This window comes from Eptesicus fuscus, chromosome 18 (genome assembly GCF_027574615.1).
Source record: "Eptesicus fuscus isolate TK198812 chromosome 18, DD_ASM_mEF_20220401, whole genome shotgun sequence".
In the NCBI taxonomy this organism is placed as follows: domain Eukaryota; kingdom Metazoa; phylum Chordata; class Mammalia; order Chiroptera; family Vespertilionidae; genus Eptesicus; species Eptesicus fuscus.
Window position 1 is genome coordinate 6617347 of NC_072490.1, and position 13580 is coordinate 6630926.

The 13580-nt window shown below is 42.7% G+C and overlaps 1 protein-coding gene across 1 annotated transcript in view; it reads right to left on the bottom strand.

Annotated features, from left to right (window-relative positions):
• SCN11A (sodium voltage-gated channel alpha subunit 11) overlaps positions 1 to 13580 on the bottom strand; it is a 74118-nt gene that overhangs the window by 12616 nt on the left and 47922 nt on the right. The window contains exons 16-23 of the mRNA XM_008154831.3: positions 12242 to 12352; positions 11390 to 11504; positions 8988 to 9142; positions 6119 to 6292; positions 5176 to 5277; positions 4445 to 4717; positions 3460 to 3513; positions 1672 to 1813 (exon numbers count right to left, since the gene is read on the bottom strand). Of these exons, the coding sequence (XP_008153053.1) occupies positions 1672 to 1813; positions 3460 to 3513; positions 4445 to 4717; positions 5176 to 5277; positions 6119 to 6292; positions 8988 to 9142; positions 11390 to 11504; positions 12242 to 12352 (1126 nt within the window). The remainder of the gene's footprint in view (positions 1 to 1671; positions 1814 to 3459; positions 3514 to 4444; positions 4718 to 5175; positions 5278 to 6118; positions 6293 to 8987; positions 9143 to 11389; positions 11505 to 12241; positions 12353 to 13580) is intronic.

Here is a 13580-nt window from a genome sequence, read left to right on the forward strand (position 1 = left end):
AGACAAAGGCTAAAAACATAATTCTTAAGAGAAAAATACTTATGGCCATCATCCTGTGAAACCATGCATAACCTCACAAATGATCACGTAAATGAATATAAAGCAATGAGAGAACACTGTTATCCATCAAGCTAGAAAAGATTTTTTAAAAATTATAAAAACCAGAGTGATGAGAAAAGAACAAAGCAGCATTTTCATATCTTGCAAAAGGAGCATACCCAGCACTATTTCTGAAAGGTTATTTGATAGTATATCTTTAATGCCTTAAATTTAAGAACTTATCCTGAGGAATAATCAGATACACAGAGAGAAGTTCAAGAATGTTTGTGACAGTTTTAGAAGAGCAAGAAATTTAGAACTGAACTAAATGTCTAGGACAGGGGAGAAGATGATTTCATGACATGGACTCATGACTAATGGGAAGGAGGCGGGGCTACAAAATTTAAAATATCATGCAATCTCAACTGTGTAAAAGGAATATATATTTAGTTGAGAAGTAACTGGGAGGGATTGTACCAAAGAGATGAGGCTTAATCCAAAATGGCTATCATTTGGTGGTCACCTTATGGATGATTTAAATTGTCTTTTTATTTTCCACATTTACTATGAACGGTAAAATCAGGAAAAAAAGCTTGTTTATTACAATGCATGGGGAATTTCCCTAAAACAATCTGCCTCTTCCCCAACCATCTTCTTTTCCAGTTGTTCCAATGAAGCTGCTGAGTTTGGGTGTTGGGAGCCAGGACACAGTTTGCTATAGGGGGAGTATTCTTTCTTTCTCTCTTTCTTTTCTCCCTCCCTCTCTCCCTTCCTCCTCCTCCCTTCCCTCCCTTCCTTTATTTATTTTTATTGAATTGAGAGGGAGAGATAGAAACATCAATGAGAGAATCACTGATTGGCTGCCTCCTGCATGCCCCCTACTGGGAACTGAGCCCACAAGCCAGGTATGTGCCCTTGACCAGAATTGAACCTGGGACCCTTAGTCCCCAGGCTGACACTCTATCCACTGAGCCAAACCAGCTAGGGCTTTTTAAAATTACTTATCTATCTATCTATCTATCTATCTATCTATCTAACTATCTACTATCTATCTATTTATTTTTATAGAGAGTATTCTTTTTATTCTGGGTAACAAGTTACACTTGAAAGATACTAAAATATCACTGTAGTGTCATAAATACTGATTCTGGTAGTTGCTTTTTTATTGGGGTTCAACAATGTCCTTTGTGTTAAAGAGTAGAATGGAGAGATAAAACAGAGGTTTAATAAAACCTAGCTATTGCCCTAGCTGATTTGGCTCAGTGGATAGAGCATCGGCCTGCGGCCTGAAGGGTCCCAGGTTCGATTCTGGTCAAGGGCACATGCCCAGGTTGCAGGCTCACATGCCAATCGATGATTCTCTCTCATCATTGATGTTTCTATCTTTCTCTCTCTCTTTCTTCCTCTCTGAAATCAGTAAAAAATATTTTTTAAATAATAAAATAAAATAAAACCTAGCTATTTTTAGTCCCTTTTCAGCCACATCTTCAAGCTTCGTCTCCAGGTGGCCCCCTCTTTGTTCTCATGCTGATGATAAAGGCTACTTTGCACAACATTCTAGACCAGAATTATGTTTCACTCAAGTGCTTTGGAGAAGAGAAGTAAAATACCAAACCAGGACAACCCCGATACTTATCTTTTTCTGCTGATGGTTGAAGTTATCAATTATAACACCAATAAAGAGATTCAGAGTGAAGAATGAGCCAAAGATGATAAAAAATACAAAGTAAAGGTACATGTATTTGTTCGTCTCAAATTCTGGCTGCTCTTCCTTCTAGGAATTTTTTTAATGAGAGAAGAAAATAATTACTGGAGAGAAATATAAGCTATATTAAACACCTCATCTAGAAGACCAAGTATTTCTCAGCAGCAGCATTAACTCCTCAGCCCACTCCATACAGCCATGGCGCCTGCAGAAAGCCCCTCAGTTTCCCCTAGCTCAGGGTATCATGCAATGGGAGGGAGCCAGACTGGAGGTGAGACTATCAGAGGCAGACTAACTGCCAACTCCTGTTGAACAATTACATCCTTCATACAGAGCCCACATCGGATTTAGTTTATGCTTATGTCCTGTCACTCTTGAATCCCTGATGCCTAGCATACCTTGTGACATGTAGCATATCATGAATGAATGAATGAATGAATGAATGAATGAATGATCAAGCTCCAGAATGGACACAAATTAATTAAAACCAAGCTCCCCACCTCAAAATGTGACTCAAAGCATCGGACGCTGGGGATAGAGAGAGGCCTCTCAAACTTTTTTCAGTTCTCATGTGACTTAGACATGGGGTTGACAGCCATGGGTTTGCCATGGTGGGCCTCATAGTAAGGAATGGAGTAGACTGCTGGGCCAGGAGACCATGTGGGGAACATGGCAGCAAGTCAGTATTTGAGACCAGGAAGAGCTGAGGGGGTAGAAATGCCCATTGTTTAACCACTTGTAATTTTAATATTTGAGACTAGCTGGATGCTCCACAACTACACAGAGAATGGCCATGATGATAAAAGCCAGCACACATCAACTAGAATGTCCCAGGACCAGCATCAGGACAGGTACCCCTCCACATACTTCCACCCACATATGTGAGCCACACACACACCTTTTCTATCATGCATCTGCATAAGATTTCCTCCCCATCCCCAAGCTCCACCTCAAGGCAGATGGATGCTCACAGTAAACTAGGAGAAAGGCCATATACTCAGACCAAAAAAAATAAACACATTAATATTTCTAAATATTTCCTTGGTTATAAATTGCCTCTACCACTCTTCTCACTACTCATAGCACTTCTATTGCTACTACCAGCTCACATGTACTGAACACCTACTATGTGCCAGACATCAACTCTTAACACTCTCAAATGGAACATCAGACACACACGTTTGTGATGATAGGATAAAACAAACAATGCTGATTCCTTTCTTGATTCAACCATCTGTTCAAAGCATGACTTTGGACAACACTCATCCTTTCAATTCCTCAATTTTCCAATTGGGAAATAGAAATAAAAGAGATCACTGAGTATTCTTCTAACTTTGGGAATCCATGATCAATTTCTATTTAACTAGAATTCAATAGTTGACAACCATCAGAAACCCCATTAGTCTTGGGAGAGCCTGAAGCCATGAGAGGGGCTGTCGTGCTCACACCTAGTCCCATCTTACAATTTTCCCAGTCAAGGGCAAGAACCCTTTGAAAAATGGCTCTGCCTACCCACTCATTTGGAGAAAAGGTGAGAGAAGAAAATCAAGGAATCCTGTGATTCTGTTGCTGTTTCTGGCTCCATCTCCTACATAAGTGGTTTCTCCTTGGCCACTATGGAGAAAGAGGACTGGACTTTGGAGCATGCTAGGATGTAGTCGTAACATCCCTGTTTTGACCCCAGCACTCGAGAACATGGTAGAACACAAGCTCACCTCTCTGGCATCGACAGCTGCATACATAATATCTGTCCAACCCTTAAATGTTGCCTGAAACAAACGAAAAAAAAGCAGATAAACATGAACACAATTATAGACGTGCCATCAACATATAGGTCCCAGGCAAAAGCAAGCAAGGCCAGGGGGCAGATGTGTGTAAGATGATGTACCACCCTTCCAGGGCAGAATGCCCAAATAAAAGGACAGTAGAAAGGAATGCAAGGATGGGTGTCTTGGATTTTTCTTCTTTTTAATTTACACAAAATAGAAAGTTTAGAAACAAGAAAGTTCTGCCTTAAAAATTGCTAGAGAAGCTACAAATCAATTTCTGGAAAGAGCCTGTTTAAGGCTCTCTCCTGATGCCACATCTGTCTGCACTGTCAGTCCAAGACCTGGCAGCTGTGGCTTGACCTGGGACTGACTTCCAACAAGAAACCGTTACTAGCCGAAACCGGTTTGGCTCAGTGGATAGAGCGTTGGCCTGCGGACTCAAGGGTCCCAGGTTCGATTCTGGCCAAGGGCATGTACCTTGGTTGCGGGCACATCCCCAGTAGGGGGGTGTGCAAGAGGCAGCTGATCGATGTTTCTCTCTCATCGATGTTTCTAACTCTCTATCCCTCTTTCTTCCTCTCTGTAAAAAAACCAATAAAATATATTTTAAAAAAAGAAAGAAAGAAACCGTTACTAATGGTGCAGCAGGGCCTCCGAGGCTCCTCTCCTCTCTGGTTGGAGCTCGGAAGAACAAGGCATCAGCCACGGCAGAGTAGGAGGGACAGACCCTACAGGGGCATTACGTGAAGGCTGAGGCTCAGTAGAAAATAAAGTTGGAGATGCTTAGTGAGGAGCAATTCCAGAGGGCACTGGCTCTCACATGAGAAATTGGGATTTGATTCCATTGCCTCGGGGGAGTCACTGTATTTTCATTCGTTGAAAAATAATTTATGATTTTCCTAAGAGTGACAAACATGCTGACAGCACGTACCACTTGCAGCAGGGCGAGGTAAGCCATTCCCACATTGTCAAAGTTGACTTTCAGGTTGTCCCAGGTGAAATTTTCACTTTTACATTGACTTTGGTTTGCAATAATGGTATAATTTATAAGTAAAGCTGGGTTAGTTGTTGTGTTCAGGCATCTTCCAAATCTTCCGGAAAACAAGTTTACTCCCAGGATACAAAATATAAGCCAGAAAATGAGGCAGACAAGCAAAACATTCAGAATGGCAGGTATGGCACCTATGAGAGCATTAACTACCACCTTAAGGAAACGAAACAGAAGAAAAACATAACGGATGTGTAAGACTCATCATGCTCTTGCTTGTCCCAGGATAGGCCTGGGGCTCCTAGAACTGTTTTTACCCGCCACCCTGGCCCTCCCCGAACTCCACGACAAGCCCTGCTCTCAGCTGCATGGGTAATGGGTCCTTTCATTGCTACTCAGATCTCTTGAGAAGTGTCCTCTGATGATGGTGTTGGAGACTCAAGGAACACCTGCCTTAGGATTCAAGGGAAGCCATAGTCCATGTCACAGAAGCTCTTTTAGGATGGTGGCTTTATCATACACTTTTCTCCATTTCTCACATTCTAAGCAATGGGCTGGATGGGAAGGAGTCCAAGAAAAGCTTGGCAATTTAAAGAAAGCCCTCTTAGCCCGGCGAGAAATGCTCCACCTTTCCCTGCTAGCTGAAGTCCCTCCCATGCACTTGAAGAATGTACCTTCATTCCTTCAAACTGGGACAGAGCTCGCAGGGGCCTCAGTGCGCGAAGAGTCCGGAAGGATTTCAAGCCCTTTAAGTCAATGAGACTGGTCACAGACACCTGGTGGGAAGAGAAGCCTGCTGGGTAGCATGCCTGCCTGAATGCTCAGAGAAGACAATGTGGGGTTAAGAACCCCCATTCTAAGAGGCAGGTGGATTATCCAGACACATAGACACTGCTGGAAGGGGAAGAATGGATGGAGAGGCTCTTTCCTCCTTGTCTGGCAAAACTATAGTTCATGCAGGTAAGCATGATGCATTTACATTAGTTGTTTAATGAAAAGTAAAGTTGAGAAATTGTTGTGAATTAAAGGAAACCAAAGAGTCATGTCAATGATATGTCATGTGGGGTCCTGAATTGGATACTGGATTGAGGTGAGGTATGGAAAGGGGGAGATAGTGATGGGTGGGATACAGAAAATTAACTATAAAGGACTTTGTTGTAACAATTGACAAAATCTGAAAATAGATTTTTTAGTATTGGATCTTGTTAAATTTACTGTCCAAATTGCACCGTGACTATGTGAGATAATATCTTTGTTCTTAGAAATACACACTGATGGCCCTAGCTGGTTTGGCTCAGTGGATAGAGTGTTGGCCTGCGAACTGAAGGGTCCCTGGTTCGATTCCAGTCAAGGGCACATGCCGGGGTTGTGGGCTCTAGTGCAGGAGGCAGCCAATCAATGATTCTCTCTCATCATTGATGTTTCTATCTTTCCCTCTCCCTTCTTTTCTGAAATCAATAAAAATATTTTTTAAAAAAATAAAAGAAATACACACTGATTATTAACATTTCACCCCATCAGTTTTGTCATTTTCTCTCTTATTTTTTTCCTAAATTGCTTGAGATAAAGTTGCAGACACCACACTCCTTTACCCCTTAAGAGAGATGGTACACTTACAATCACAATGGTGAAATCAAGCCAGCACCAGGCACTGGTGAAATACTTCTGAAATCCAAAGGCCACCCATTTCAGACCCATCTCCAGGATAAAAATGTATGTGAAAATATTGTCAGTACAATTAAGTAATTCTTGGATTTTGGGTTGTTTATCAAGGTGAATATCTTCAAATATCTGAAATGATAAAGCCATAGGCCAGGCTGAATATTTGCACAGGTCTCCTTGCTGACTTTACTTTTTCTTTTTCAAATAAACTAGCATCTCTCTTGGTGATAAAGTTTTGCTCAACAGGTATTTTAAGGCTGAATTTTTCCAATGGAATCAATTCCTTAAGTAAAACTGGAAGAAGAAAAATCCTATTTCTAGACTTCTGTTGCTACTATGTTCCCCAGGCTCTCATCACTGGCCCCTGGAATATAAAAACTCTTCCTAACAAATCACCATACCATTTCCTGGCCTTCTGCTGCTGACTTTTCTAAAACCACTGAATGGCACACACACACACCATGTCTTTTGTCCTCCTAGTTACCTTAGGGGCTATATTCAGTAGCTCTCTGTTACTTATAACATCAAATCCAAACACCTAAGTCCGCATTCCCGATCTGGCCCACCCTGAGGCCCATCGTCTCCTACCACAAACAGCCTTATCTAGTTGCCTTAGTGTTCCCTACACACATGATCATTTGCTATGTGCACCATGACATGCAAAAGTTCGAGATGCTATGGGCTAGAGCTCCCAATGTAAATTACTTTGAAAACTAAACATTCATTAATTGTGACTATGAAAACAAGACACCCTAGCTTTCAGAGAGACCCATTTTCATGCTACGTACAAACATTTCCTTCACCCCAAGTGTGCGTGTGCTTCTTCGGGGTCTATAGAATGAGGATGCACACTGTTTTTTTGGTTTTTTGGTGGGTTTTTTTGTGTTTTGTTTTTTTGTTTTTGGCCTTCACAGAGTTACTGAAAATGAAAGGAAGGAGAGACGAGGTCTTGACACTAAATCTGCCAGGACATTTGGGCAAACACAGAAAGCAAGAAAGCAAGCAGCCCTGCTGTTGGGACCGAGGTTTCCACAGCTCCATGGCTCCGGGGGAAAAGGGCTTTGGAAGCTCATTTTCTCTCTCATTTTGGAAACTTGGCAACAAGCTGGCTCCATCGGTCTGAGTTAGCTCAATGGAAGAGCAAGCTGATAATCAGCAACTGCTCTTGGGGGGCTCCGACATTATAATGAGGCCATTTACTAACCCAGGAAGCTCCCATTATTACATAGTTTCCCAGACCAGAGTTTCTCAAACTCTAGTGAGCCCCCAAATCACCTAGGTTCTGATTTAGCAGGTCTGGGGTGGGCTCAAGACTCTGCATTTTTAATAAACTTCCATGGGCTAACTAAGGCTGCTGGCAATCAACGAGGTGTTTCTTTTCTCTATTTCTCTGCAAATAATGTTCAGTGAAACAGGGCCTGGGTCCCTCTCCTGGAACCCTCTGCTTGTGTGTTCAACTCGCTCTGCCCAGCCTACGCTTGCCTCAGCTGAAGGCAGATGAGAAAAGAGGAGGATTGTGTGTCCTCTGCTACTTCTCTGATTATACCTTTTCTCACATGGTGCCATGGCACATGTGTGGCCTTTTGATAGCACCACTGCTTTCCCACTGACTAGCACAGGGCTTGGTAGACACCAAGTACCATTTGTGGAGTAAATTATAACCCCCTGCCACTTGAATGAGAGTAGACAGCCAGGGAGATTGTAATCACCAGAAGACTATAGGAAGCCAAAGGCCAAGGACTAGCAATAGAAATTAATCAAGGAACTCCTCTTGATAGCTTTAGAGAGACCTGCTCTTTTGATGGAGGAATAATTTACATTGTGGTGAGCAGATAAATGAGGAGTCTGTTGGCCATAGCCTCCGATGGGCCCCAGTGTGTGCTCATCTCCTTTCACCCAGAGGTTGCACGGGTGTAGAGCACTAACCAGAATGGCAGGGCTAAAGAAGTGAGGCATTTCCTTGTCCCGTTCTATTTGCTAGGAACATACTGCAAGATGTCTGTCACTCCAAATTCAAAAGGAGGAGCCAACGGCTCCATTTACTTGACATAACAAGTAGGAAGACAATTTAGTTCTATAGTATGGCCATTTTAAGGGAAGACACAAGACAGAAGGAGGGAGGGAGGCAGGGAAAAAATGAGGGAGAAAGAGAGATATTGGTGATAAGAGCAAAGGGGGAGGTGAAGCAGGGGGCAAAAAGGTGAGGATAGCGAGCTGGAAGGAGTTTATGACTATGTGGTTCTGGAGGCTGATGGATTCAGTTATTTCCAAACCTCACTGAGACACAAGACACCTCGGTTTGGGAGGATCTGCCATGCACACAAAGCGGCATTTCTTTGTCTCTCCTCTCAAGGGATTACAAGTGATGGAAAACACTAAGGCAACTTGGTATACCCTCATCGGGTCCCTGTAGCCTTCTCCTCACATTTTATCTTTTAGAAAGCAGCATTATGGTCTTCAAGAAAAGAGAGTAGGAGTGCTGCTGTCTAAAGGAGGAAACTGGAAGGATATAGTGAAAATGTCTAGAAATCCTCCAAGAATGACAGACAGAACTGGGGTAAAGGGCCAGACTTCAGGGGCCACGTTAGAGTGCTAGGTTGGGTCATGATTCCCTGTAGGTAAAGTGCCTTTGGCTTGGAGGCTTCCCACTCGCAGCATGACTCCAGAAGTTGTTCTGCAAAACCCTATCCCCAAGGGTAACCAGCAGTAAAGATCCCACTTGTGCCTATTCCCCCCACCTTCACAGCCCCATGAGGGTGAAGTCAGAATGCAGCTCCCCCAGCTGCCTTGTTCCCCAATGTCCCCACAAGATATGATAATTTACCAATGCCCCACTGCTCAGCAGAATCACAAAGATAATAAAGCTCTCAAACCAGCTGTGTTTCACTATTTGGTAGCAGGTTTTCCGCAGGTTCCACCATAAGATCCAGGGGGACTTTCTCTTGTTCACAGCACAGCATGGGAAGCAGCAAGCCAGGCCTATAAGGAACGGGCAGTAGCACTGCCATTAGTGTCTGTAGTAAAGTACATTAACAACCCAACTCTTCACCCCTCCCTGTACACATACCCCTTGCTGTGTGATTTTGCAGATCCTCACACTAAAGAGGTAGAGTCTTTTTCCAACCCTTTGAATCTGGGCTCAGCCATGTAACTTGATTTGGCCAATAGAGCAGAGTGAGCCAGTTCTAAGCCTAGACCCTAAGCAGCCTTGCATGTTTCTATCTGCTCTCCTCCACCATCTCCATAAAAAAGGTATATATGCCAGACCAGTGTGGCTCAGTGGTTGAGCGTCAACCTATGATCCAGGAGGTCACAGCTCCAATTCCCGGTCAGGGGATATGCCCAGGTTCTGGGCTTGATCCCCAGTGGAGGGTATGCAGGCAGCCGATCAATGATTTTCTCTCATCATTGATGTTCCTAACTCTCTCTCCCTCACCCTTCCTCTCTAAAATCAATAAACCCCCCACCCACCCCTTATTTTTTTAAAGAAAGGTGTATTCAGATCAGCTAACTGGTTCCAGGAAGAGGACATATTACATGAAGCCACATTGCAGTTAAACCCAGGCTAGATCAGCCAACTCCTAGTTAGTACCACTCACATGAATAAAGCCCTCCAAGATCAGCAGAGACAGTCAGCCTAGATGAGCTGAATCACGTTTATCACTGTATGCTACTGAGGTCTTGTGGTTGTTTGTTATGCAGCAATGTTTTGGGCAATAGTAAACAGTGTCCTAAGAACTGCAGGGAACGAGGCATGGATGGACACAGGCTTTGTCAACCACCCTTGGAAGAGTTTGATCAATTGTGAAGATACTTACAAATAGCTGAGCATTTGGTCCCAACACACACAAGCCATCTAGATGAATCACATCAACTTTCACCTTGTCTCCTGCTCTACTCCTAAATTCTGTGGGTGCATACTTCATGGTGACTATCGCATTCTACTCCTTTTCTCATCATCTTCCTTAATCACTGTGAGGTCTCCTCAGTCTGCCCCTTACCTCTCTCCATCTTTCAGAACATCAATAAATTAATTTTCCTAAAAATGTATTTCTCTTATCCTACTCCACTCTTCTAGAACCATCCCCACTTTTTGCCTCCTTCTCCTAAAGAACCATCCCCCCTTTTTGCCTCCTTTTTGCCAACCATCCTTTTTGCCTCCTTCTCTAGAACCATCCCCCCTTTTTGCCTCCATCTCCATTGCTGACATCCTGTCCATACCTCAAGGACCAGTCCAAATGTAAGTAAAGAGAATAGCAATCTAGCCCTGGGCAGCTTTAGAGCTGTCAAACAACACTAAAACCCATTCTTAGTGTTCCTTCTGAACCAAATCTAGTCCCAAACTGATGGAGAAATTTTTAATTTTTAGATTCATTTATTCATTTGTAAGTTACTTATTTATGTGCTTAACATTTATTGAGCCCATAATCTGGGCAGGTTCTATTCTCACACTAGAGATACAATATTGAGTAAGTTATTGCTTTTGTGTTTAAGAACCTCATGGGAGAGATGGACAGAAATAAATTCCCCTCAATGTATAAAGAAAATAATGAAGGCACACAGGAAGAAACCACTACATCCACTCAAGGAATCAGAAAATGCTGCATTTGTTGATTGCTTATTATGTGCCAGGCACTCTTCTAAGTGATTTACATTCATTCATTTCATACCTATAACAACCCTTTTCAGCAGGTACTATTACTGTTCCATTTTGTAAATGAGGCACAGAGAGGTTAATGAAATTAAACACTGAGAAGCCAGAATTTGAGCTCAGGCAGTCTGGCTCCAGAGACAAAGCTGGAGCCAGACTGCCTGAGCTACAATGTTATCCTGTGTTCAGAGAAGAATCTTGAGGAATGAGTTGAAGGCCTGGCAGGGGTTTTAGTCAACCCTAAACTTATAGTCAAGTTCTTTTAGTCTATGACTCAAGTGTATCCTGACAACTGATGTACTGGGGACTCTAAAAAGTGGTGGACATATTGGCTCACTGGGCTTTCTGGAAAGTTTTCTGGAGTTTCTACCCTGGTTGTTGGTCTCTGTAAGCTGAGCCTACCCAAATTAAGACTAGGCCTGATAATGACCCCAAGAACCTATGAGTGACCTCTCTTCACTTTTGTCTCCAGTAGAAGTAGAAAGAATGAATGTATCAAAACCATAGAGCTTCAAAGAATAACAGAATCCCATCCAAGTATTCTGTGAGTTGGATGCAGGAATACTACCACTTACCTTTGGGAAAACATCTCTCTGGTTCCTTTTGGGGAACCATTTCAGGTATCCGCCTAAAGGGATCTTGCAGGTCGATGGTGCTACATTCCGAGAACACACTGATAGCATCAGACTTCTGTACATCAGAACAAAGGAAAGGGAGAATCATTTATCAACACCCTCTCTCACCATTGTAGTACCTAACACCTTATAAAAAGTATGATTTTTTAGGTATGAAACTAACAAGGCAAAGGCCTCTAGGTATGAGGGGCATCAAGAAAGTATCCCTCTTATTGGGTCCTTTTCCAAATGCTCTGACCAGCCCTGACTTCAGGAGAGAATTCTCTAATTGCTCTCCCCTGGTGGAGTAAAGGGAAGGAGTATAAAGACATAGTATCTCAACCTTTTCCTCCCTTCAAATCATACCCCTAGTCAGCTGCCTAACCCCAAACAGGGAAACAGGTGATGAGGAGAAGGCTACTTTACTGAGACTGTAATATTCAGATATCCCAACGCCTGGAATAATAGGCCTACACCAGTGGTTCTCAATGATTTCCCCCTCCAGGATATATTTTGGCAAAGTCTAGAGAAATTTTTTATTTTCACAAATGGGGAATGCTACTGGGATCTAGAGAGTAGAGGCCAAGGATGCTTCTAAACTTCCTAAAATACACAGAACAGCCCACCACAACAAAGAATTATCCTGCCCCAAATGTCATAGTGGAGAAGTTGAGAAACCTTGGTATAGATCTTTGCTTAAGATGTGACCCCAGAATTTTTCTCTGCACTAGTCTTGATATTTTCCAAAATGGCTCTCTTAGAAAAGGTGTATCATGCCATATGTTCCTTCTGGGAACATGCTGGGGAAATTACCTTTCTAGTAGTCTGTGCTGATAAATTAGCATAATCTTCAGAGAACAACTCAATTTCCACATTTTGAACTCTTGGACTGGTGGACTTGTCTTCCTGATCAAGCTCATAGGCCTGAATACAGAGAAGCCCAGAGTAGAATTAATATTCCTTGTGGAAATCTCGCTTGAGATGAAACAATACTGCATTCTCTTTGGTTTTCTATTTGTTATGAAAATTGTGACATTGTTATTCTTTTTCTTTTCCACTGTTTGTGGAAAAACTCAACATAAAACAAATCTGGAGAAAATACTATAGAAAACAGATAACAAAATTTACTCAGAAGTAATCCTATATAATAAAAGCGTAGGTGGTGTCACGCAACATCATCACAAGATGGCCACCACAAGATGGCCGCATGCACAGTGGAGTTGGGGCCCAGTGGCCGCTCTGTGTGGTGAGGCCTAGGGGTCCCGTGGCTCTGCGTGGCACAGAGGAGGCCGCTCTCGGTGTCTCCACCACCTCAAACAAAGGAGGCAGGTCGCGGCAGGGGAGGGCAGTTGTGGATGATCAGGCTGGCAGGGGAGGGCAGTTGGGAGCCATCAGGCCAGCAGGGGAGGGCAGTTGTGGGCGATCAGGCCGGCAGGGGTGGGCAGTTGGGGCAATCAGGCCAGCAGGGGAGCATTTAGGCATCAATCAGGCCGACAGAGGAGAGGTTAGGGGGCGATCATGCTGGCAGGCAGAAGCGGTTAGGGGCAATCAGGCAGGCAGGCAGGTGAGCGGTTAGGAGCCAGTGGTCCCGGATTGTGAGAGGGATGTCCGACTGTAAACTGGAAGTTGGACATCCCCAGAGGGGTCCCAGATTTGACAGGGTTCAGGCCGGATTGAGGGACAACCCTTCCCATGCACGAATTTCATGCACCGAACCTCTAATATAATCATAATATGGTTCTGGCACAATATTTACCAAAAAATTCAGAGGTAAAACTTATTGTGACCTTGCAATTAACAGCTAAATAATAAATTATTTAATAAGTGATATTGGTATAATTAGCTACCCCTGAAAAATTAATACAGTACCAGAATATAGTAAAAATAAAGTTCTTAATTTGATATAAAAACAGATGAGTAAAAAAGTTAGAAGAAATTTTTGGAAAATAGGTTGGCTTATCAAAATCAAAAGGCATAAAAGAAAATATGAAAATGTATTATTACATAAAAATAAATTATAAAAAATAAATAAATAATAAATAAAAATAAATAAATAAATAAAAATTGTGTCTGATGACTTGCAGAGATATCCAAAAAGGATGTGTAAAGTCACACTTTAGGTGAGGGTTTTATCCAAAAATCTATGTGACAA